This window comes from Carassius carassius, chromosome 16 (genome assembly GCF_963082965.1).
Source record: "Carassius carassius chromosome 16, fCarCar2.1, whole genome shotgun sequence".
Taxonomy (NCBI): Eukaryota; Metazoa; Chordata; class Actinopteri; order Cypriniformes; family Cyprinidae; genus Carassius; species Carassius carassius.
In genome coordinates this window covers 26,102,290-26,128,931 of record NC_081770.1, presented here as the reverse complement: position 1 = coordinate 26,128,931, position 26,642 = coordinate 26,102,290, and the positions used below count along the sequence as shown (strand labels likewise).

At 38.4% G+C, this 26,642-nt stretch overlaps 1 protein-coding gene across 1 annotated transcript; it reads right to left on the bottom strand.

Moving 5' to 3' along the window:
* On the bottom strand, positions 1–25,640 carry LOC132160043 (target of Nesh-SH3-like). Its single transcript, XM_059569738.1, has 22 exons — positions 25,279–25,640; positions 19,996–20,171; positions 17,493–17,561; positions 17,146–17,278; positions 16,213–16,394; positions 16,082–16,134; positions 15,196–15,232; positions 14,303–14,380; positions 14,038–14,112; positions 12,070–12,270; positions 10,502–10,672; positions 9,002–9,091; positions 6,738–6,776; positions 6,426–6,536; positions 6,220–6,309; positions 5,894–6,103; positions 4,753–4,858; positions 4,077–4,156; positions 2,789–2,818; positions 2,014–2,172; positions 1,799–1,921; positions 1–1,370 (listed from the first exon to the last, which is right to left on the bottom strand). Exons 1-22 carry the CDS (start codon positions 25,371–25,373, stop codon positions 1,255–1,257), a joined length of 2,424 nt encoding a protein of 807 aa, XP_059425721.1. The 5' UTR covers positions 25,374–25,640; the 3' UTR covers positions 1–1,254.
* Positions 25,641–26,642: the final 1,002 nt, after the last annotated feature.

The window sequence follows — 26,642 nt, the reverse complement described above, 5'->3', positions numbered from 1 at the left end:
AAAAAAGAAACAAAACTTCTGGTTTTTATTATTGTAAAATACATACAGAAGAAAACAAATCCAGAACAACAACAAACAACAGTTTCATCTTACAAACAAGTTCCATGAAAATACGGATAAGCCAGAGAAACTCTACCAAGGGCTTGGCAGGGACAAAACTGTACAAAATATGGGACCCAGATAAGCTCTCCTTGAAGTATTAGACTCTTCGAGACTCCTTGAAAGTATTCAGTGGGTTAACACTATTTATTTATTATTATTGTTTTTTTTTTTTAAATCATGTTTTACAAGCTTGAGGGGAAGGATTTTTAAGTCTCTCAAAGGTTTCCTGAAAAAATACTCTCTCCATATACATATAAATATTTTTGTGCTGTGCAAATTGCAAGTGTCAGGTTGTCCTTACAATCTAGAACCATCAAATATACCAGGACTTACATTGGAAGACTATAGCCATAGTACAAAGCATCTAAGTGAATGTTAGTTTGCATGTTTCGTGTGTGTAGATGTGTGTGCACATGTAAAGAAATTGATTATGTTCATCCCAACCCGTTGTAAACATAGACGTGTCGTCTTGAGTCCATTGTGTCTATTCTAGTGTGGGTAACCAGACTTGTTGAGCCAGTACAATGTGTTCATAAAAGCAACGTAGCGAAGAGTCCCAGCTATACATATCATCTGACATATCAGAGACCTAAACTAATACAGCTGCCTCTGGTTGTAGACAAAAGCCCAGGCTGTCTTTAAAGCACTTAATAAAAGCCTGGCCCTTTCTCACTGGAAGAAAGCCAGTGAAGAAATCACAAACTTTGTTAAATAATATTACACAAAATATCAAAATAGTTTCAGGGAGCCAGCTTCCCAATATTTCAACAAGTATTTTTCATGTTGTTTTCATTACTTCAATGTATCTAAAGTGTTTTTCTCATAATTAACTATTTTTATTATTATTATTATTACTACTACTTTGTTATAGTTACTGTATGATAAATAACAAGATGAGGCACTGTTTTGCTATTACATGTCACAAATGCACTCAAAAGTATTCCCTGACTCTTTGTTCCTGTACAATATTATACATGGTATGAACTTTGGTGACGTAGGCTGAGGAGTTACTGAACTCACCATCAGTGGTGGTGGTGGGGAGGAGGGGGGGGTGTTTCAGGGAAAAAAAGCCTGTCATGTTACTTTAGCGGGCACCAACCCCAACCAATGAGAGTTACTCTTTAGAGTTCCTTGCAGACTTTTGCTCCGGTCCTACCACTTCCCTGGGATTGGCGTACCGCATTCGTACCATGCGACGTAGGTGGCATGGGAGTTTCCACCTATCTGGCCGAAATGGACTGGCTCTTGTCTCATTGCTCTGTAGAAGCCTGAAAATCATGAAGAAAAGCATTAGAATAGTTTACTCCATTCAACGCATTTTGGAAAATGGCCAGGTTGCACTTTTCTGTGCAATTAGTCCACATGGGAACTGGAGATTTCAAGCTTCAAAAAGCATGCAAAGGTAAACGTTTCATGAAAGTGGTTTATATGACTTGTTTATCAGTCATATGATAAGATTTGTGTGAATAACCGAATAATGGTCTTCCTCTCTAGTGATCTCTTAAGTTCTTGAAATGGATCATGATTGCTGAGTTCAGAAGCAGCTTAAGAATGAATCATTTGGAATTGTTTCGTAAACTGGTTCTCATTCTGGATTTGGAACACCAAAAAGGTGAGTGCATAATATAATTTCTTTCATTTTAATTTATTAACTAAAAGCACAGTAACATCATATTTGTGGTTGTAGTTTAAATACCTGGCCTGGTTGGTAGCTGGTCTGCAGGAAGCTGAGTGCCTGTTCTTCCATCCAGGAAGGAGTCCACAAACTGGCAGTGGTCTTCACCATGACCCGTCTGGTCTCCAATATTGTAGAATTTACCTGAAGTTACAAAGAAGAAAAGAGCTGCCAATTTGTAATATATTCTAACACAAAATGAACCCAAGGTATGGATTAGTTTTCCAAAGACTGACCGTTGAGGGAGTCGCTCAGGTAGATCTTGTATCGTAGGGAGTTGCAGAGTTGGATGCCAACAAATTTGCGGTACCACGTCCTCTTGACATACTGCTTGCCGTTGCATTCGGAATAGGAGTCAGTTTTGAAGGGGAACTGGGTCCAAATGGCGTCTTTACCTGAACGGCATGCCGAGAAACCCCAAGATGTTATTTTACGCACTGACAGGGCCAGATATTATGTTCTGGCACAGACTGTGCAAAACATAGTTTCTTTCAGTAGTCGTCTAAAAAGATTACTGGAGTAAAGGCCCCATTTTTGTTCATACACGTGTTCACAAAGTCCTGCTGGACATTAAGAGCTGAGGGGCTGCTCCATTAGTCTCTGTTTCCATTGAATCCTGTCATAAGCTTGTCTTACTACTGGCTAACTTCACCCTCTATATCCATTGTTCCATTACTCTGTCAATTCTGGCTGGAATAGACAATACACAGGAAGAAATTGAGGGAGATGGATATCAAACTGGCCTATTCTTGCAGCTCAATGAGTGCAAGAAAGTACAGAGGCCCTTATTTGAGAGCAAGAATGGAGATATCCATTTGCCACTCTTGGGTAAATGTTTTGTCTGGCTGAGAACTTGGTATGGAAGAAGTGAACTCATAGGAAGTCTCCACAGCTCCTTTACCCGTTCTTTTTCTTACTTTCCTCTACTAGGACTGCTTGTTACATTATCCATTTATTCAACAGATAGGAATTTGTCACCTGAGAAAAATAGGGTGCAAAGAAGAAACGTACCTGAGACGTTCTCGCTTACTCGTGGATCCGCTGCAAGAGAAAACAGTATGAGAATGAGGAGAAATCAGAAATTATGGTTTTGCTTTAGAGCCACCTGGTCGTAGAGACAATCAAAATGATCTGAAGACCATAGGAAAGTTACTGACACTAATCAGCCAACTCTGCATTGGCTATCCATGGGTGGGCAGAGTGCCTTAAGCAAAAAAAGAAAAAAAAAGAAAAGTACAATAAATTCCAACAAGCAGAAAATACTGCACTTTTCCAGCAGATTTTGAATCTCCCTTATGAAGAGAGATTAGCTGGCATGAACTAACCTGCCGGATCTGCCAAAGCTATAGGGGAGACTGAGCCTCAGAAGCTTTGGCGGTAAAATCTCATAATTCAGTTTTCCTCTATTTCTTTCCCGTCATCACACATATGGACTCCCTTTCCTTCCTAGTGGCCTTTTTCCTGCTTTCCATTCTGTTGCTAGTGTGTTTATGCAGGCCAGGCGAGGTTTAAAACTAAAGCCCCCTCCCATAAAACATGTAGATGATATGGCTCTCTATTTGTTCCTTTTTTATGATATGTTGTTAGGGAGCTTGTAAGACAGGGAAAGGTTGGCTGTGTGACAGCACTCCAGGGGTTCATCTGCAGGCAGTGATAGGGCCAAACGATACAACAGTTCGGGGAAATGCTGGAGTCATTAAATTAATGACAAACAACTCATTACATATATCTATAAGAGATAAAAGAGAGGCCACAAATATTGGTTGGCATGCACAGACAGCATGCAAACCCATGGCAAAGCAATTTGCAGTGGTTCCCTGGGGATATTTGCATTTTATGCCTAAAGTACAACTTTAAAAACCTATTTGAGAATATAGGAATGACTCATGGTTAAACTATGGCTGAAATAAACAAACATTCAGATAGCTCCAAGACATTTCTTCCACATTAAAACGGCATATATTTTAAGGTATGCTTATGAAAAGATAAGTTTAAAATGTAATTATTTTTCTAGTTTAAAACAAATGTGCCAAAAATGTATTCTATTGTCATGGATTTGTTTAAAACGTTTTTATACCATTTTAAGAAATCTAAAAATTGAATGACTCCAAAATGCAACCATCAAGGGGAAAAAAAATGTCATTTTCCTTACACCTTGAAAAATGTACAGAGCATCACACCATATGACTTTAATTTGGGGGACCAATGTTTTGCAGTGAAAAAGTTTTTATTCTTATTATTTATTTATTTTTCTTCTAAGAAGTAATTCTACAAGAAAAAAGAAACTGAAATGCATTACCAGACTCTGTGTTGAAGGTCACTGGATCACTGGACGGCCCCTCACCGAGATCATTCTTAGGCTTCACCTTGAATTCATAACTGTAAGGTAAGACAAAGACAGGTGATAGAACATTAGGTTTCAGCTTTGATCCACATAAGACCATTAGATATATTCCATTTCACATCTTATGTTATACTCCTGACACAGCAGGCAGTCTGCTTAATTTAAAATGATTAAAAAATGATTTCTGTTTTGGAAACCTGGTGGGTTGTTGTCAAATTCCAAGCAAAATGAGGTCCTTATTTCCTGTCTTCTTAGCCCTGACACTTGATATATTTATTCTGCAGAGTCTGAAGACTTAAAGTCTGTGGCCCCCCTTTAATGGATCCTCCATGTGTGATGTAGAGACATTACCAAGGCCCACGTGCCTCGAGATGCAGTCCATAGCAAGCACTGGTTTATATTGTGTCACCAGATCTTGAGCCTATATTCAGCCTCATTAAAAAGCAAGCAAGCATGGCGGCTCCCTGACAGCCAGACCACAGAGCACGTGTCCAACACCTTGTCCAGACCTCAGGATGCATGTAAGTCCTAACACCCCTGGTATTTGACACCCACATCAACTAAAATACATCCATCAAATTCAGCAGGGTGCGTTAAATAGAGATGTTGGAGTTGTGCATGGAAACTGTACCTGCTCTCTGGTTTAAGGTTCTCCACAGCTGTATGAGTCTGATTGGTGGTTAGAATGGAAACCTGTTCACCATCAGGACCTTTAGTAGTTGAGATAACCTCATATTCTGTGAAAAAAGACAAATGAAAAGGAAATGGATTAGGGATTGATCAAAGTTGAGGGTTAGTATTGTCTGATCAAAGTTGACCAGTCAAAGATGAGGGTTAACATGGAGAGTGTATGACTGACTCAGATTTCAGGGTTAGACTGAAATTGAAGTTGGGGGGTAACTAAAAGTAGTGTTTGACCGATCAAAGTTGCGAATTATTGTTTTACCAACTTAGTGTTTGATTGTTCAAAGTATAAGGTTAGTATTTGTCCAGCTAATATTGAGAGTTAGTGTTTGACCGATCAAAGTTGAGAATTATTGTTTTACCGACGTAGTGTTTGATTGTTCAAAGTATAAGGTTAGTATTTGTCCAGCTAATATTGAGAGTTAGTGTTTGACTTAGAGTAAAAGGCAAGTGTTTGATCAAAATAAAGAGTTGGTTTTTGAATGACCAAAGTTGAGAGTTAGTGTTTGAGTAACTCAGAGTAGAGGGTACTGTTTGATTGATCAAAATCAAGAGTTTGAGTAACTCGAAGTAGCATTTGACTGATCAGTGTTGAGAATGTGTGTTTTACTGATTCAGTGTAGAAGGTTAGTGTTAAATCGATGAAAGTAGAGGGTTGATCGAACAAAGTAAAGAGTTGGTGTTTGACTGATTGAAAGTGGAGAGTTAGTATTTGAGTGACCCAAGGTAGAAAGTGACTGTTTGATTGATCAAAATAGAAGATTGGTTTTTGAGCAAATAAATCAAAGATTATTGTTTGACTGATCAAAACTGACCAATCAAATTAGAGGGTCAGTGTTGGATGAATTAAAGTCAAGGGGTAGTATTTGACTGATCAAAGAATGTTAGGTTAGTGTTTGATTAAAGTCAAGGGTTAGTGTTTGAGTCATACCCTAAAACCTCAACTTTGATTCATCAAGGCAAGGTTTAAATTCATTTAAACACCACAATATATTACACATTATATTCCTTAGATACAAATACTGTAGGTATAAAGCAATATACACTAGACCATGCTTTTTCTTTGACGATTCATCCCTTAATCCCACCTGTCGTCTCATTATCTGTTTTCTCCCAATCAAGAATAATGAAGGAGGGGCATCCTTCCACGGTTACAACAGTAAGGTTGGATGGGGGTGTTCTTGGAGGGTTGGTGACATTTTGCCCTCCAGCCTCCTCCTCAGGGAAGTAACTCAGAGAGGTGGTGATGGAGCAGGGTTCATCTGGCTTCTTATCTGTCTTGTAGACCACATGTGGAGCTGGGTAACAACACATTTGTGTTTAAATTCGTTAAAACTTTGGCTTTGAAATTCACATTTGTATCATTGGGGGTATTTGGCATCCATGGCTACAGTAGTTAAGAAAGTCTTATTACCAATGTAGCGTTCTTTGCCCATGGCATCAACTTTAGAAGCAGGAACAGAGCTGAATACTGAAGAGTTCTCCCATGTCTCAAATCGGGGTGCTAGGACACCAAACATCAACACTGTCAACTATATTTATACACCATGTACTCAAAAGATGTTTAACCTTCAGCAGAACATTGAAGATGATAGTATAAAATATCCCATGAAGACAAACCTGTTACTGTAGGAGAAGATGTTGTCTTTGGTTTGGATGGTTTTGCTGTAACAGGTGGCAGCTTGGGTTTCAAGATGGAAGATTTGTCCTGACTCAGGCCTGTTATCTTGTCTGCTGTTTACATAAACAAGTGAATACACAATGCTTTAAACATAGCATCTTGCCAAGCCGTTTAACGTTAAATGGCAGAAAATAATGTCAAAACACATTTTCTGTATTCACATTTTTGTGGTTTTAAATTTGCAGACTATGGGGTTCCATGAGCTGGACAAAATCATTTTGTCTTTTCAGTTAAATTGATATTTTACCCACCTATTCCTCCATGTTTGCCAACAAGATTAGGCTTTTTTGCTGGAATAGAAAGGCGTGTGGCTGGAGAACCTGTAATGATGGAAGCAAAAGTCATGAAGTAAAAACCTGCCAAATTCAGATATCCTACTCCCCCACTTCCTTCATCTGTTTCCACTGTGAACTAAGCACACCGTAAGACGAAAATATCACCAAAAACTCTATAACAGGTCAAAAGTAGCCCTTCCCTCTAATCACCACACATTCTCATAATATTTACACATCTTCATCATGTTCTCCTAACTTATGATTTTATGAAAAACAGTGGAACACATCACTACCACCCTCAATTTGGTTGAACTGCTTTCACATTTTAGTGAAACACCTAAAACGTGTCCTTTCAAAACAACTCTTTTCACTGAACAATTTCTGTTATAGAGTAAAATATCAATCATATAATATATCCAACAACAGAAAGTTGTTAACTCGAAATATTTGAATTCAAAATATGGAACACAAGATAAAAGCCGTCATTCTGAACCACAATGTGGTCAAACATAACATTTTCTAAGATGAAAATACGGCTTTTCAAATCTTTCTCCTATTCTATGGAAACTGGAGTGTCTGATACTCTAAATAATAAAATTGAGCATAATGCTTGTTTACTTTTAAGAACCTGCAATTTGGATGCTTTGCTAAATGAGAGTAGCAAATTGAGAGGTCAAACTCACTTGTGAAGTTAACGGCAAATTAAACAAAATTCCCTGTTTTCTTTCTGATTGCATGGTTGAAGTCTAAACATTGGCACTTCAACTGCCTTTCAAGCCTTCAGTTCTCAATGCCATCTTGCAGTCCAGCCAAAAGCAAACAGGCTAGAGCATGTGGACTCTTCCCAGGAAAACTGATTCAATTTACATCCGAGACCACAGTTGTGAAACCCTCAGTTCATCACAGGGCGATCAGAAGGAGCTCAGCTCCCTAAACCCTGTGGTACGAGTAAAAAAAAAACTGCAAAGCTGGGTGGCGAAAAAGCCATACTTTGCTGAAAATAAAACTAAGGACCAAAATATGTCATACTTTTGCAGAGGGAAAGTAATTTCCAGAAAGCTAGCTGAGATTTTTGATGGTGATGCCGATGTTTTGGGTGATCTAAAACTGTTGTGGTTAGACAATTTCAGGCATTCACTCAAACAAATCTGCCGTAGGTCCTCTCTTCAATGTAAACCACCAATCAGCCATGATCTCCTTAGAACTTTTGGTCAGTAGAAGAGAATTTAACAATTTGCGCTAATTTTGTTGTATTCCACTGATTTTGCACAAACTGTAAGTAATACGATGTGCCAATCATTTTGCAGAATGTATTTTGTCTGTGTTTTTATTTAGCTTTTCTAATGATCATGGCAGCAGTAATTCATCAAATTATCAAATAATAGGGAATAGTTGTACAACCAGACAAATATCCAGATGTGTAATGTAATTAAACATCTTATTATAAATTTAGAGAGCCACTTTACAAAGTACACCAGATTGCAGAGGTCTGCTGTGTTCTCGAAAATCAAGACTAATCAAAACCGATATGTTCTTCAGATTATGTTCAGCACATATTTTGTGTCTGTATATATATATATATATATAGCCATGTTTACTTTTTTGAAAATAACAGAAATGAGAATTAATATTTCATGGATAAATACCACAATTTTGTAATCTTTTATAATCTGCCTGTTTTTGTTTCTTCTACACAGTTAAACAATAAGGCAGACTGAAAAAGACCTCACACCACATGGAAGCTTGTGACTACAACAAAGCATGCAAGTTGTCATGCACACAATGAAATTTAACCAGAAGCAGCTACAGTCCTCTGCAGAAGTTTTAAACATTATTGCTAAAAATGCACAAATAAAAGAGCCACAGAATGTTATGAGACAGTTTAGGACTTTGCGGTGGGTTTCTGTGTCCTCCAAAAGACATGGATTTTCTCTTGAAAATAAATGTCCTACAGCACCATGATGGTTTAGAAGTTAAAGAAACCAATCTGGGGGAAAGCTTTGACAATTACACCACAAAGCTCGCAGCAGCATGGGATCTGCAGAAGCTTGCAAAACAACAACAAACGTCAAAGACAACATTGCAGATTTGCGAGTAAATGGGTTGACTGGTGAATGAATGGACAGATGGATGGACAGGCACGAGTTTACAGGAGATTATGGATGGGAAGGACACCAACATGGGCACATGGGCTGCGTCACAAACAGACTTTCTGCAGGTTAATGATGGCTAACACACACAGAGGATGAGTTGGCTCTGTTTACCCATTCTTGTTCTGGACCATATGGCTGGTTTGGGGAGAGAAAGTCCCTTATGGTGCTCACCGTTAGCTGTTGAAGGGGAAAAGAGTGGGTGTTATGGAGAAAAGGAAGACTAAGGTAGCATCATATTGTTGTTTTGCTGAGGTGCACAGCAGCTGAAGACAACTGGGGTTTTACATAAAGAGTTATAGGCTGCCGCTCAACTACCTGAGGGGATGAGAAGCCTTTCAAGATCAGATTAGTGCAAATGTTGGCGGTCTGCAAGCCCATCGGGCTAAATCGCACATATTTCACTGACAGTAAAACTGTCAGGTGTGACAGAGTATGATGGCCGGTTTGCACACACACACCACATGTTGCAAAGAAGAGAATTTGACTCTTGAAGGAAAACTGCCCCAAGAGATCTGTAACCAAAATAACTTTGCTGACAGGAAAGAATAAATAGCTGACAGGGGATAAAATTGGAAAATTGTTTTCTTAAGTATTTTTTGTTGATTTGCAGAAAAATAAAAAATAAAAAATATATATATTTAAAAAGAAATTAATATTTAATATTTCATAATATATTTTAAATAACCTTGGATTTCATACAGTATTTTAACAAAATTTAGTGAGGTTTAAAATTTCAGAAATATCCCCTGAATACAAACCAAATTATGATTTTAATTTAATATAATCTTTTATAAAATTGAAAAATAAGACAAAAATATTTGTGCAGGAGAAAGGAGGCAGGTTCTTCAATATATATATATATATATATATATATATATATATATATATATATATATATATATATATATATATACAGACCAAAAGTTTGGACACACCTTCTCATTCAAAGAGTTTTCTTTATTTTCATGACTATGAAAATTGTAGATTCACACTGAAGGCATCAAAACTATGAATTAACACGTGTGGAATTATATATGGAATTATATACATAACAAAAAAGTGTGAAACAACTGAAAATATGTCATATTCTAGGTTCTTCAAAGTAGCCACCTTTTGCTTTGATTACTGCTTTGCACACTCTTGGCATTCTCTTGATGAGCTTCAAGAGGTAGTCACCTGAAATGGTCTTCCAACAGTCTTGAAGGAGTTCCCCGAGAGATCCTTAGCACTTGTTGGCCCTTTTGCCATCTGTCTGCGGTCCAGCTCACCCCTAAACCATCTCGATTGGGTTCAGGTCCGGTGACTGTGGAGGCCAGGTCATCTGGCGCAGCACCCCATCACTCTCCTTCTTGGTCAAATAGCCCTTGATGCCTTCAGTGTGACTCTACAATTTTCATAGTCATGAAAATAAAGAAAACTCTTTGAATGAGAAGGTGTGTCCAAACTTTTGGTCTGTACTGTGTCCAGGTGTGTCCAAACTTTGGTCTGTATATATATATACAAATAATAAAAAAGTAAAGCAGAAAAGAAAAAGAGTAAAAGAAAGAAAAAGACTTGGGTAAGAGGGGTAACAGTAATGACTTTTACCCCCATATCTTCTGGAGGAGTCACCAAGCCTGGGGGAAGAAGGTCTCATGCCATTAGAGAGAGAGAAAGAGTTTCTGCTCAGTGATGTCTGGTTCCTGGTGGTCACTGTTAAGACTGAATTGAGGGGTTTGGATGGAAGAGAAGAGATGGAATCTTTCCGCATGCTTGTACCTAGATAAAAAAAAGAAAAAAAAAAAGAACAACACCAGCTTTGGTTATGCCTTGTCAACTCTGGGAAGTACTGCATGTTGAGGCAGGTACTGTACAATCATGTGAGGGCTGCTATGTGTTAAAAAGATTTGCCATCTGTGGACTGATGAGAGATGTTAAAGTTAGCTAGCCGTGTTTTGAGTAACAAATCCGATATCTAAACTGAACTAAAAGTACAAGTACAGTAAGAGCTCCTTTTAATGAACAAGTTCCTACATAAACTGAAATCACCCTCTTAAGTGACTGATTTAAAAAACTTTCTCTTGGTAGCAACTCAATTTAATGATCCTCATGCAAAGTACACAAGAGAATCGACTTACAATTACATTTTCAATAGTGTTGTGTTAGCATGTTGCTAAGCTAACAACGCAGCATTTTCAAGCATTTACAATACTTGTAAATATCGTATAAGGTTGCATATGTTAGCTCAATTATAATCACATTTTTATTGATCCTTTTTGGTACTGGAAGAATTACATCTATAAATATATAACTATAACTTAACTGCTTTTTTCTTCGCCTTGAATGGATTTTTATTACTGAACTTACATCGCAATGCATCATGGGATTGACTTTCCCACATTGGATGTGGTAAACATGTTGCGTACATTTTGTAAATCTCTATTGCCTAAAAACTGTCTACGTAAGGTAGCTTCCAAGGTTTGAAAAAGAAAAAGCTACTGTTTATAGTAAAACTTGAATGATGTGAATTTAACAATAAATTCTGTCTATTCTGACTGCAGTAAGACTAAATCTGATGTGCTGATGATTGCAGTAAAGTGCAGCAGTGCATTCCTGTGAAGACGAAACATGGTGTAGGGGAGGATACAGGAAAGCTGTGAATTCAGAAAATAACACAGACATGATATACACCGATGGGACAGTTGTGATAGCTCATCTGACAGAGCAAATAAATGAGAGGATTATGTGAACTGATGTCACCGGTTCTTGCTGTTTTTTCTGGCGGTCTCTCTAACATAGACTACAGACAGCTCTTCCTGTAATCCATTGAGACGGAGTGTGGCTGAAGTTACCGAATTACTTTGTTTGATTGAAACGCGGTTTGAACATTCATTAATTTCCTGCGTATCACTTTTTTTCCAAAACCACCCCAAAAAAGTGGAGAATGAATTTAATAAAGCTTTGAAGTTTGATATTCTGGTGTTTAGTCTAAGTTTGTGGTGGTAGAACGCATAGCCCAAAGTTGAACGGCAATAAAATACCCAAGTATCTGCATTATACATAGTGACTCACTAAAGCAATATATTATTTTCTCATTACCTGTCAACCATCAGATCCTGAAAATGGTATTTTAAAAGAATTTTAAAAAAAGAACAAGAAGGAAATGTTGGAATTACCAGAGGAACTATGTGGCATCTGAGTGGCACTAGGTGCACTGGTTTGAGAGTGTCCATGTGGGGGTGTCCGGGTACTGCTGGGTAAGGAATAGGGGGTAGGGGTGACCGAAGGACGGGAGGGTTTAGTGGATAGGAGTTGGGGAAGGATGGGAAGGATCTCCACCAGCTGAGAGGAGTCATTTCTAACATGGCTGTCTGAATCTGTTTAAGAGAAAGGGGCAGATGATGGGCAGATTTCCATGCCGGAAAAACCAAGTCCTTACACCTCAAGGTGGTCAACCAGTTGAAGATGGAACACTAGCTTAGCCAAAGGGGTCTAGCAGCTCAAAACAGGTCAACCAGACCTCCCACCAGGTAGTAGGACAACGGATAATCCATCTAACATGTACCAGCAGTTTGGACCACCTTAAACTGGTGTTATCTGGATTTTCCAGCAGGACTGATTATTGAGTCCATGATTAGAGCAAGTTTCCTAACAGGGTTGACTGTACACTCTGTTTGGGTTGCTGGGGTTTGCAGTGATGTCTCTGAAGTTTCTCCAAAGACCCCTTCAGTGAACAGTTCTTAAAAAAAACATGTTTTTTCTTAGTGTGAAGAATATTATATATATATATATATATATATATATATTGCGGAATGGAAAGGTTCCATGGATCTTAAAGGTTCTACATTGAACCATCAATGCCAATAATCTTTATTTTTAAGAGTGTTATGTTAAGAATGTTTTGTAGTTGTTTGCATTGCAATGATTTTTAACACATCTGTAAAAGTTACTCAGTTCCATCCCATTGACTCTTGATGGTATGGATACTTAAGTGCCTGTTACCGATGTTAAGTATTTGTTTTGACAGTTTCGTTAAGGGGTTTTTGAATGAACCTAATGACTTTGGACTCATAATCAGTTTGGCTCCAAGTGGAAAAACACAGTGTTGTACTGTTATCTCATCCAGAGTTCAGAGACAGAGAAAAGACAGGAAAGGAGGTGGGACTCCCAGAATTCTGCCTTTCCCTGCTAGAACTAACATGGGACTGATTCTTTCTCTGCATGCAGTGACTTCATGCAGATTGAACAAAGGTCAGCAAATCAAAGTGCAAAAATTCTGAATGAAAGGGTTGATGATATCCGAAAAAGAGATGGTTTTGAAGCTCAGAAGATGAAATACAAGATGAGGTTAGACTGTGAAACTATGAAAAAAGTCTTTCTACAGAATCTGATTTGAATAATGACTGACAGTCATTATATTTTTAAAGCATTACAGGTTGACACCATGGTACTCTGGTATTCACAAAGGTTTTCTTATGGTAACCATGTTTAAATCGCTTATTTACCAATAAATATGCAATGTTTAATAATATTTAATAAATAGTTTTAATTGTGCCATAATTTGCTGTTATACCACTGCATACTGTATAAACAAAGGATTTACGGTGACACAGAGGGACAAAGAGAAAAAGAAAAAAGGACAGAAATAAAGACAAAGAGTGTCATTTATGGCCACAGTAATAAAACAGATGGGGGATTGAGGAAACCAAACATTTATAACATTAAGTTATGATGTGATTGACAGGTGATGAAATGACAGGGAACAGGATGGACAGAGATGAGTGTGACAGGGAAAGAACTAATTGGTTGACACAGAGAGTTTGACTGGTGCTGATGGGTGGAGCGTGAGCAGGCCTACTGAGACTGCGCCAATGCGTGACCATGCGTGACCACAGAGGGGCTTTCGCTGTGCAGAACCCTGGGAAAACTTACACTCACACTTCCTCATCACTGTGGAGGCGACCGGTCAGGAATCCTCATCACGGCAGGATTGGGACTTTCTAACTCAATGTTCTTACAGGGCATGCCAGCATGCAGCCAATCATAACAGCGAATGTCTTTAATCCCCAAACACACCCAGCAAAGCGATTACCAACTGACTGCTCATAAGCAGAGTGATTTAAAACAAAATGTCTCTCGGTTACCCAATGGGAGCTGAGGCCATTTTGGCTCATTGGCTCTTGGAGCAGCCACAGTTCCTTGTTGGCCCATTGGTGGTGCTGTGGGAAATAATGCAATGTTTTCAAAATTTGAGAATAAGTCAGCAAGCATCCCCAACAAGGCTCTTGAGAGGGAGAAATTACTGAATGTCTTTACTGTGACTTCGAATGGCAGTTTAAAACGAATGACTGGAATAAAACCAAATCCTGTATGAAAGAAGAGTGCAGAGAGAGTAAGAGGGAAAATTACCAAAAGATGTCTTGGGACCTCCATTAACACCTGTGTTTTTGGACAGTCCTGCCTGGCTTATGTTGTGGTATACAACAGCTAGAAAGAAGATTGCGAAGGAAGAAACCAACATAAAATGCTTTCAAACAGATCTCCACAGAAAAAAAGCAGTGAATGCAGTTTGTCTCCTTTTACACGTGGACCGAAACATAGATTAAAGGATAAAACATTCACGAAAAAATGATCAAACTGTGATGATTTACTCTTACTTACTTAAACAAGTAATCATGCTGCATACAGTGACCAGGATTTGTCAAGCTACAGTACAAAAAAGGCTGTCATGGTTTAAAAATGACAAAAGCATTGTAAAGGTACCTAAAAATAGCTTAACCTTTTTTATCTTAATATATAGAGACAATTAGAAGTCATTTATAGGTTCAGTTTCCCAAAGTGTAAACACTGGTCTGCTATCAAAACATTCCTTTGTTTATTTGAGGATTCTGACCAGCCTAGCATAGCAACACTGCCTCAACCAATTGTGTAAATTTTGGGCGGAGATATCTGTTTGTTCGACCAATGGCAGACTGTGGTCATTAGAAGCACAGAAATAACACCTTTAAATTGCATTAAGTTTCTCACACCAAGCTACATTAACTCTTCAAATGTCAAGAACTACTTGTCTTGATAATTTTTGTTGTTGTTGTTGTTGTCATTTTTAAAGTTTGACAGCCCTTTGTTGCCATATGCTTTAACTGAATGGAAGAGAACAGTGTGATTTGTCCAAAATTATTTTGGATTTACAGAAGGAAGTCATGTGGGTTTGAAATGATATGAGTGTGAGCAAATGACAGAAATCTCTTGTTTTCTTTACTATGCTTGGGGCAATTCTTAAAAGTAGTAGTTGATGGTCTTACCAGGTCGAAGTGGGAACAGACTGCTGTGGGTTCCAGCCTGTAAAAAGAGGGTTACATACATTTTTTTCCTTCCCTCTTAAAAAAAAGAAGTGTAAAGTGAAAGAACACAGAGCAGCTTTCTGTCTTCATATCATGTAAAAGACCTCTGTAATCAGGGTCTCTCCACCGTGTCTAAAGTGTTTCTGAAATCCCCTGACAGGCATGTATTATTTCCAGCCTCCACTCAGAAAATAAAGTCCATTACACACATACATATGCCAACAACTGGATTCTTAACTCAAGAGATTGATAAAATGTGAGAAAGAGTTTGCTCGAAGGCATAATTCTTTGTTTTCATGACAGTTCAAAAATAGACCATGGCAGACAAGAAACTAGGAAAGGATACTTTGACAAAGCATGGTGGTAGACCAGCTAAACCATCTTAAACCATCTTAGACAGGCTCCCCAGACTTGTTTAAACTGGTTTCTTAATGGCCTTACCTGTTGGTTACTTGTTACATATTAAGTTCTAAATAGTCTAAATTGGATCTTTTTGTCTCAGAACGTGAATATGGTTTGAAATAAATAACGGCAGCATCAGAGAAATACTACTAGTTGTGTATGGCATGTGGTTTTCCCTGATAAACTGTTGAGGGTCCTCTATACCAGTGGTTCCCAACCACATTCCTGGAGGCCCCCCAACACTGCACATTTTGCATCTCTCCTTTGTCTAACACACCCATTTCCGGTCTTGGAGTCTGTACTAATGAGCTGACGAACTGAATCAGGTGTGTTTGATTAAGGAGACATGGAAAACATGCAGTGTTGGGGGGCCTCCAGGAACGTGGTTGGGAACCACTGCTCTATACTAGAGTATAGCAAGTTCACATGAAACAACACTACATACCAAAGTCTTGACAATGGGTCGGTTTGGCTTGTAGGGTATCTGCATGTTTTTTTCTGAAAATGAAATGGTATGATCATCTTTCAGTTCCTCTGCCAAAATAACTTTGAATCAATGTTTGGGGTCTCTATTACCTCCCATGTTGGTGTTGTGGATCACTGGTTTGCTCCACATTCCACTACGGTCGTCTTTGTTGGATCGGACGCCAAATTCGTAGGGTGTGTTGGGTTTGAGGTTATCGATTACGGTATCAGACGTGGGGCAGGTTTGGTAGATCCACTTCCTGTTTCTTTCTCTATAGCGAATGGTGTAATGCCTGGTTCAAAGACACATTGGTTATTCAAGTATCCAATAGACAAACAGGTCAAAAATAATTTATACACCCTAGGTTTGGCATCACATGATGATGAGCTCCCACAATTTTAACAAACTGGATTTCTATCAACATAGCTATGGTCAGGCTTTAAACAGTGGGTCTTATGTTTGGTGTATTAAGAGCATTGGTACTCGATTTTAGCTCCCAACTGTTTTGGCCCAGGTCAACTTTTCCAATGGCCTTTCCAAAAGTCTCCCCTTAACAGAGAAAAAAAGTTAACATACTCCTGCAAGTGAAAACCAGAGTGAGTTAGGGAGGCTGAGAATATGTCAGTGCGTCCCAACAGCGCCTGTATCCTCAAAAAGCATTTAAACATAGACACACACCACACCTGCAGTGGCAGGGATCCATATCCCACTTTTTTTTCCCTCCGTGTAGAAAAACATTGCACTCATTGAATGGGTCTCTCAGTTATGCGACATAAATCCAGTCTCCTGTCATTGAATAGAAACCTGAAGTGCACTGTAAAAATTCTGAGGATGGGACCCCTCAATCCTGGAGAAAGGGTGCCAAGCTATTTCATTATCCATTCACCAACCCCCCTACACACACACACATTTTTATTGTTAGGTTATATGGCCCCTAAATATGAAGTGAAGTAAATTAAGTCTTCCTCTGGGATTTAGGGCACTCATATGGAACATGTTGGTGGAGGAAAAAGTAAAATCCAGATGTTCTGTGTGTAACTCACCCATCCTCCAAACACTCGTTCATGATGTTTCCTTCATAGGGTGTCTTTAAGTAGGTTCCCCAGGACAGAAGCACAGATGTCGGTGTGACAGAATCGATCACCAGATGAAGAGGTTTGTCCAGGTTCACTTTACCTGTTTCAAGTCCAGATTTATTCAATGTTACCAATGCTAAATGAAGGTCTTCAAAGGTTCCCAGTGGTTCAATAGCACATCTGTTGCATATTTTCCACTAAATATACACTGTCATGGATTATTTTGATTTTTAACCCATTGCCAATACATTTATTTTTCTTTTTTATATAAAATAATAATAATAAATAAATAAACAAAATATTTTGCATGCTACCTGTGCAGTGCTTCTTCACATCATTTGTTGGGATGGGTTGAACAGCTACCAGGTACTTAGGCTCAGCATCTGTGAAAGCAAGAATCTCAAGTTATCTGAGGGTTCAAACAAACCCATAAAAAAGGACAATTTCATGGTACAATTTAAGTTCCTTTCATGAACTTCCAAAGAACATGAAGGAAATAACCAAAAAAAAAATGTAAAGGCTACAACACGTCAACAAAAGGTTGACCCCTGAAGACTCCCATGACGGTGCGTCAATGTCAACATGTCTCATAAAATCAGATAATTTGACATTTTATGAAAGTGGTTTCCAGTCCTGTCCCTGGAGAACCCCCAACACTGCATATTTTAGATGTCTCTCTTCACATTTCATTTCATCAGCTCATTAGTAAATACTCAGATGTGTCTGTTAGATAAGAGAGACAAAAAATTTGCAGTGTTGGGGGTTCTCCAGGACCGGGATTGGGAACCACTGTTTTATGACATAGCAAGGTTAGTTTAGGTTGAAAAAAAGATATTTACTTTAACAAATATATTTAAAAATATATTTAAGATATTTAAACACTAAAAATAGGAAGAAAAAGGTTTGTTTGTTATACCACATGAGTCATTAAATTGATTGATTTATTTTTTTAATAGTGTAAAAGTTTGTCCTTATGACTTATTACGTGTGACTCTAGCTAGATTTTTCTAATGGCCTTTTCTGTATCAATAATACTTATTTGTCACGGCCCCACAATTCTGAAAAATTCTGTTAGACTTTTGTTTAGTAAAATGTCTTGAGTTGTTTAATGTGAAGCTTTTCACACAGTTTATAGCTCTGTGGTGACAAAGGTTTGCTAAACATCCATGTTTCCACTGTTACAGAATTAAACCGCACATTTGCCAAAATTTGATTTGCTGGGGTGATAAGTTTGTTATTTATGCCTTTCTAAAAGTTATGAATATGTACACAGGAAAACTCATTTAGACAAAAAAGCCCATTAGACTGATACAAAATGGGTCATTACCAAAGTCCACAAAAATCTGGACATTTATATGTGTATGTGCTTGTGGCATGTCCAGTTGGGAAGATGCCAATAGCTGCTTTCGCCTTTCGACCATCTGTTGTGCACGTGTATCATATTGAAATTTCAGCACACACTGTAAATTCAAGTGAAATGATCCTTCAGCCTGCAGCCAGTATTGAATAATGATGTGACTGTGTTTTCCTGTGTTGAATTGCGTAGGTAAAGAAGCCAAAAACTCAGAGGCCCTTCCTTTTGGAACAAACAATGCTTTGTTTGCAAGCTTCTGGATAAGCGTGTAAGTGTCAATGTGTAGTTATTTTTATGCTTAGGTCAGTGCTTTCCATTGAACTGAACTTCAAAGTCTTTGACTTGAAGGTTGAGACCTTATCCACTTTAATCTTAAATAATGTTTGCCATCAACATGTTATGTAGTGACCATGATTGCATTTTCATTCTATTAAAACTCTGACCCTGACGAACCGATAATTATTTTCATGTCATAGCTGTTAACCAATAAGTACCCAATTCTACATAAAACAAATACTTTTTTTTATGATATGACTGTTCACTGATAAATGGTCAATATAAAAATGCTATGCAAAGTTGATAGTTATTTTCATTATAGCCAATAAACCGATAAATAGTCTGTATATTTTTTTATAAGCCGATACATTTTTATCCAATTTAGTTAAAATAAAACACTATAAACTAAAATCAATATTTTAATTGCATCACAGCATTATAATGTAAATAGACATTTATTTTGAGATTTACAAAAAGTTACATAGTACAGTGTTTTTAAAATATGAATATTGTTTTAATTTTACTTAAAAGTTCATTTTGAATGGCATTAAACAGTATACAATTTTTAAATAAGAGACATGGGCATGGACAGACACCAATTTTTTTAAATCTCTAACATCGACTGATAACCAATATAGTACCGATATATCCACAAGCAACTGCACTCTGTTATTCCCGCAGAAGTAAAATGAAGCACTGGCATGGGCTAATTTTGTAAAAATTAACAGCTTTAGGGTACCTATGACCTGACCTTAACCTCCTCAGAGTGAACTTTGGGGTTGTAGTTTAAGGGAGAGTGATGATGAATGGACAACAGGATGTTATTTTACAGTTTTTTTTTTTAATAAATGTGTTTAATGTTGCTGGGAGTAATATGTGACCTTTTTACCTTGTCAAGCATGATGTGTTGCTTTTTGGTTATGACAAATACTGTGGTTACCAAACATTTAACAAATACCATCCATTTGGGGTTCAATTACAGTTTGTGTTTTCAAATAATTGAAGAGTTGGCGCAAACATAGGTGTGCAAATCAAGACGGTGGTTTTGATGGGTCAAGGAAATCAGCATTTGTGGTTACTCCACCATTCCAGTGGTAACCCACAAAACAACATTAGTGATTGTTTTGTGGGCTTCCTTCGGGCTCTTAAGTGAAATAACGGCTGCATGTGGTTAAACTCGAACTTACCAATCTCTGTCTCATAGGGTTCCCCGTTTTCTGGAAGTTGAATGAACTGCTTGGAGAACATGCTTGAACCATAGCCTAAGATGTAGCCTTCAAGCTTGACATCAGGGTTGGGTCGAACGAACTTCAGAACTATAGTATCCCCAGTGGCGTTGATTCGAACTTTCATATTCTGTCTTCTTACTGTGAATAGGAAAATATAGTGTTTGAAATACTTTTAATTGGCTGAAGAAACAGTGCTGCAGCTCTTCAAACGTTCTGTGTTTCTATGTTTGACATTCAATCGCAGTGAAAAGGAACTGCACAAAAAGAGTAACTTTCAGAACACCGCAATGAATAAATGATTAATTACTTAAAGAGCAAAGAGTAAGACTTTATGTTTCCCATGAGTTGGATGGGGTTTGTGAATTTATTGGGTTTATTGATTTATGAGGCCAAAGGGGAACAGAGGAGCACTCTTTTGAGGAGCGCGAAAGTGTGTGCCATGAAAATCATTGTTGAGGTAAATCAAGGACAATGGCTTTCACAGTTGAGCTCCTCATCACTTCCCTCAAAGCACAGTAGCATATGAACCTCTAATATTACACCCTAGTTATGCAGCATTACATTTAGAGGAATTATGAGCCTTTGAGGCTTTGTACAGTTTCAGGAATTTGACACAGACACACATTTAAAGTGATCTGATCATTATCTTTTCAATCATGCACCAAGCAATTCATTATAAATTACCTCCTTTTATACCAGCATCGTCTTTCACTGCCATTTCATTGGATAATTTGCAGCATGGAAAATGTCTCGAGTCAGTTTCTGGCCCATTCTAAATCCAATAAGCCACCAGGCTGAGTGGAGATTTTCCCACTTCCACCTTTTTCCCATCAATCAGAACTGTTTAACGATTACGCTGAGTTAAAGAGGCCACGAAATGTCCTCCTTAAACTGATTTAAACTGGTTGGTCTGGGCCGTTGGAAAATGATGTGTGTATTTAACTTTATAAGTAATTGCAAGTGTGTCAGGTAAAGCTCATCGGCCCTATCAATCAAGTTCACCCAAAAAAATTCTGTCATTATATACCCACCAACCTTCAAAGAAAAAAATATTTGATATTGTGAAAAATCTTCATGTAAATCTTTTCCAAACAGTAACAGTTCTTGCTGACCACCAAAAAGCACCATCAGATGTTCACACAGCTTTGTATTATAAAGTCAAGACCGGATCGAGTCCATGAGTTGAATGCAAAAACTTGATCAGCGGACAAATTCTTTGGAGACCATTCTATGGTTGAACTAGATAATTCACAAACATCTCAGTCTGACTTGTGAATTGGAACAGCCAGTGCACTGAAAAAAACAGACTCAAAAAAAAAAAAAAAATATGTATATATATATATATATATATTCATTGATCCACTTCTTGAGTTTAACTCAACTGATTCAGTTGCAGTGATTCTTGAGTTAACAGCTTACAATAGGGAAGCTGTTGTTTTTGGATGTCAATGGTCACTTTGAACATTGCTTGAAAGAGAGCTGCATGAATATTCTTATTTTATGCAATTGGTTTTTGTGTTCAATGAAACAATAGCAGCATGCGGGTCTGAAAAGAAAAATGACAGAATTTAATTTCTGAACTGTCTATGGAGACGCCTTTCAAATCACCCTACACTGAAGCATAGATGTACGTGGAACGCCGACAGACTAATTCAGTAACTCGTCGTCTTAATCTTTGGAAATCAGTTAAACAAACAGAAAAGAGGAAGCGTGTGTGGTCAGGGAAGCTGCTGGATTTGTACAAGGGAAAAAATACAAACCACTAAATCACTGGGATCATTGTAAAATAAACTCCTCAGTGAAAAGCACTTGAAAATGAACTCTTCTTTAGGTGTTCCCTACCATTACAACAATGCACCATACCACTTTGATTGCGTATAATTAACAGGCAGGAGCAGTCTTCTTCCTTCATCCATTCATTCAGGTGTCTTTTTCGATTCCTAAACCATGTCATTGTAGCTTTAGACTGGGTCCAAAGTTTTGAGTCATGGATAGGCTTGACACTTGTGGTATAGTGTTGTTATTGGTTTACCTGTTCTCACCAGCTAGTCACCACAAATGCTTTAAAAGCTGAGGCTGAGGGATTTTTTCCATTCGTAACATTTAATAGTTTTACATCTGACAAGTATCGTATAAAGCCGCTTTTACAGTTACAAGAGTTTTACCATTCTAGTGGAAGAGGGCTGGACAATGGTTTGACCTCTGTGGTAAAGGGCAATGAAAAACACAAACATTTTATTTAAGGGGAAATCATGCTGGTATTTGTTTTTGTTTTTAATCATTTTAAATAATTAATAATTTTATTTGTTATACACTCTTATTTAACTTCCCAGTTGTAAAAAACTAAATGAGATTATTAATGTTCTAATTTCTCATTAAAGGCCTATTAGCACTAAGTGAATTAATGCAAAGTCAAAGAAAGAAAACAAAAACGTTCCAAGTTCATCAATAGGGTACAAAAAAAGTTTTTGTCTTAAGGGAAAACAAAAGCCAACAAGCCAAAATCTTATATTACCTTTCAACTTCGAAAGAAAAACATGTCCTATCCCTAAAGGATTCAATAACTCGAGTAATAATTAGCCAAGTCACGTTGTGCAATTCACTTTGCAAAGTAAATAAAATGATCACTAAATTATCGGATTGCACATGGATGAAAAAGACAATGAATCCAAAGATTTTATGTTGTACCTTAAAAATCCAGAAACGCAGAGGGTGGGCAAATAGCAAAGATATAGAGGGGAAGCATAGGGGTTAGGTATATCTCATTTGACACCACTGACAAGTGTAATCATGCATGTTCTTTACTGGCGCTGATGTTGAATGATTTCCAGACTTAGAGTGATCAGCCCCATCTAAAGCCCTGCCCCAAGCTGTGTTCTGTCAGATACGGTTCATTTTTAGCTTGTGCGTGAATGCGTTCCAGTTTTTATCGGACGTCTGGCACTTGTTCCACTTGAAACATAATTTACAAACACACTGATTTTCAGAAGGGTCAGTTTGATTCATAGCATTCCTCCTGGACTGAAGCCATGCTACAAAAGACACTTGCCAAGTCTACATTTAAAATCAGTTCCCTTTTTAATCAAATCAAACAACTTATTTAAATTGTTTTTTCATCATGTTCATAACAAAAAAATTTTTTTTTTTTCAAAATATCTTAATTTGCAGAGGAAAGAAAACCATACAGGAATGAAATGCCATGAGGTTGAGTAAACAATGGCAGATTTTGTTTTTGGTTGAACTCTTCCTTTAAATCTGCATTTTTCATGGAAATTCCAGAAATCTGGTCCTTATGTAGAACTCTAGGCTCTTACGCACCATATTACAGGACAAACATGACCCAAATATCCAAGGAGATGATTTAAAAAAATGGCACTAAACTTCAGAAGAAGCAAAACACCTGAGGGCATGAAGGGAGTGTAAATCTACTGTTTCCCCAGACTTCAGCAAATCATTCGTCTTTCAGGCACATTTACAACAGTTCTGATCTCTGCACTCAACAGCTGCTTTCCTCTCCCCCCACCCCAAATCCTTTCTTCCTTTCTGTCTTGTTCTGACTTTTCTGAGGAGCTCACATAGACACATTTTGATATCACCACAACCAGTATTAGTAGCTTATAGATGACCCTTGATTGCTTAACACCACTCTTAAGCACATACTCGTTCAAAATTCTATGTTTTTTCCCCTGATAGTGTTTGCCTTCGGTTCTCAGGGTGCACTGTTAAGTTAGCACTTGCTCATACACTACAGCTGCCTGCAGATGACTTTGCCCCATGGCAAGTTGCAAATACAGTAAGAAGTAGAATCTACGTCTGAGCCGGGTGAACATGCAGACATCTTAGACTGCTGTTTCCTTTTATTTTAATTTAATTGAATTATCATTCAAGTTCATCCACGCTAAGAGGCTTTGCTGGTTTTAACTGGTTTTAGATGGTCTAGAAACTCCCAGCCTGGTCATGCTTGTCTTGGTATAGCTGGTCTCCCAGCATGACCAAGCTGATGTTAAGCTATTTTGTGGAAGTGGAAATAGCTGAAAAGTGCCCAAAACCACTCTAAAACCAGCAAACCAGACAAGCCTTAAAAGATAAGTGTGTTTCTTTTCATAAGGGATGTGATTATTCATTTTCAATGTGTCTTCACACTTGCTGAACTCAGCCCCACCTGATAATAGAAACTCTGTCTTTTTTGTCCAGTCAACATCCATAAGGAAACAAAGTTGGCAAACGAAATATAAACAGAGCGCTTTGACTAGCTGTGCAGATTGACGGTTGGAACAAGAGACAGGGCACTGAGCCAGTGCAGATATTCCTCCCCTCCGGAGATGGAGGTGGTTTTTAATAGCTGATAAACGAGTGCTGATAGTGAACTGAGAGCTTGTATTACTAATGCCGTAGCTAATCTGAGCACACAGAGATGCTGGGAGCAAGAGATCTTGCAACGATACACTGCATACGCACATATACCTCTGGCACTAAGGAGGCTGGTGCTGGAACATATGTTTACATGCCCAAAATGCACTATGAATATGATGCTATGGTGCAATAAATTCGTTCAGCAAGCCCTAGAACACACACAATCAAGTGCCATCATGGAATATACACACACACATATACAAATGCACAAAAAAACATTGATTTTGGCCAGCTGCAAACACCATGAGGGAACCATTATCGCTCCACTGTTTCAGAGTTTAGCCTATCAAAATTAAATGTCATTTTGTAACCTACAAAGAAAAGAAATCAAAGTGTCTGGCTGCTTTCTGAAGTTGGATTCTTGACGATGGCAGACAAATTGCACATGCCTCTTTTTCCAGCACACTTCAGGTTCCAGCTTAATTTTTTCCCCCCTTTGCAGAGTTTGGCTTCACCCACAACTGTAATCATGCTTCATATAATTTCCCTAATAATCTGCACAATGCACAACCAAATGCACCTGCAATTGCAAAATGCACCACATGTTCTTAAATGTGAATGAAAAATAAAACCAATGACTGGTTCAGGGCATCTTGCATTGCAAATGCAACAGGTTAATCATGATTAACATTGTCCTAGTTAAAGCTCAACACCTGCAACAATATTTTTACCATCAAGTTACAATCCTAATTTTACAAGAACTACTGCAGAAATGCATGATCTTATGAAACACAAACAGGTGGATCATAAAAAATGATCACCAAAAGACATTAGTTCCCCATGCTGTAAGGCATGACACTGTGAATATGTGGCACTGTGGTGCTGAACTTGCCTCTGACTCTTTGTGCTGAGCTGCATGGAAGGAGGAGAATTCCTGCGAGCATCAGAAGGAAGCCCAAGTGAAGGACAGTGCTGCCTGCCATGGCGCTCTGCTCAAATCGAGAAGGAATGCTGCCCGATTTCTCTAAGACTGCTGCTGCTGGTTCTTCTGCTGGTGCTGGTGTCAGGTCAGGACTTCTTGAGCTCACCGTGTGTCTCTGCTGAGTGATAGACAATGCGAGGAGTCCTCCAGGATGTATAGTGACCAGGGTGGGAGGAGATTGCTGATGCGTGCCTCAATCACACCCACTCTCACCGATCCACACAAACACACATTTGTGGGGGGTGAGCATGGCTTTCATTTACTGGTCTCACTCAGCCATACGCTCTCTCACTTTTTCTTCCATCAAGGATTTTTCCCTGCAGCATGTGTGTTTGTGGGTGTGCAAGTCTGTGCTTATGTCAGAGTGTTCTCTCTAAAATTTGATTGGTCCTAGTACATGGACATGGGGCACCCCTACAATGGCAAACAGCCCAAAATTAGTCTGAGTTTCAGGAGGACAATAAATTATTAAGTACATGAGCAGGACATCAGATGGACAGGAAGATGGCATAAACATCCCTTCCTCCATAATATGACCTGGTGCTAATATAGTAACCCTCTATTTCATCATCACGGACAGAAGCACTTGTCTATCTGTGCCAATTGCTAACCACTGTACATTACGTCTTGTCTAGAAGGTCATCCAGCCACACATTCTCTGCCAAGTAACCTCTCCTTTAGGGACATAGGCAAAAATTAGGGAGGTGGGTGGTGGTATGTAGGTGGAAAGTGATTATAACGACAAGTGCTTCCAACACGTGCCACTGCATGCGATGTGCAAAGGGAAGCACTCACTCCAGTGAGCCTTGTCTGACCGACAGGATGTGAACAAAGACATATTCATGAATCAAGCCGCCCAAAAATTATACAGCTACGGCCTAGCATGTGTCTCCTACTACATCATCAGCACAGATCACCATAAAACAAGAGCTCTACTCCAGAACATCCCGTGCTCTGAGAAGAGTAATTTTAAAGAGCATTACAGGCAAAACACCCCCCCCCCCCCAAAAAAAAAGAAAAAGAAAAAGAAAAACTGAAAACCACTCCCTATCATGACTCAAACAAAACGTCACTTGTTTGCAGCTGTGATCATGTCTACAGCTGCTTGCTGTACCAACACAACAGTTTACAACCAAGTGAGCTGCCAGAATCAACTCAACAGGCCATGCAATGCCTTTGGCTAGAGCTTTAATCCTATGTATGTGTATATATAAATATGGTTTCTACAGCTGGTACCACTCTCTGAGTCTCTGTGATTGCCTTGTAAACT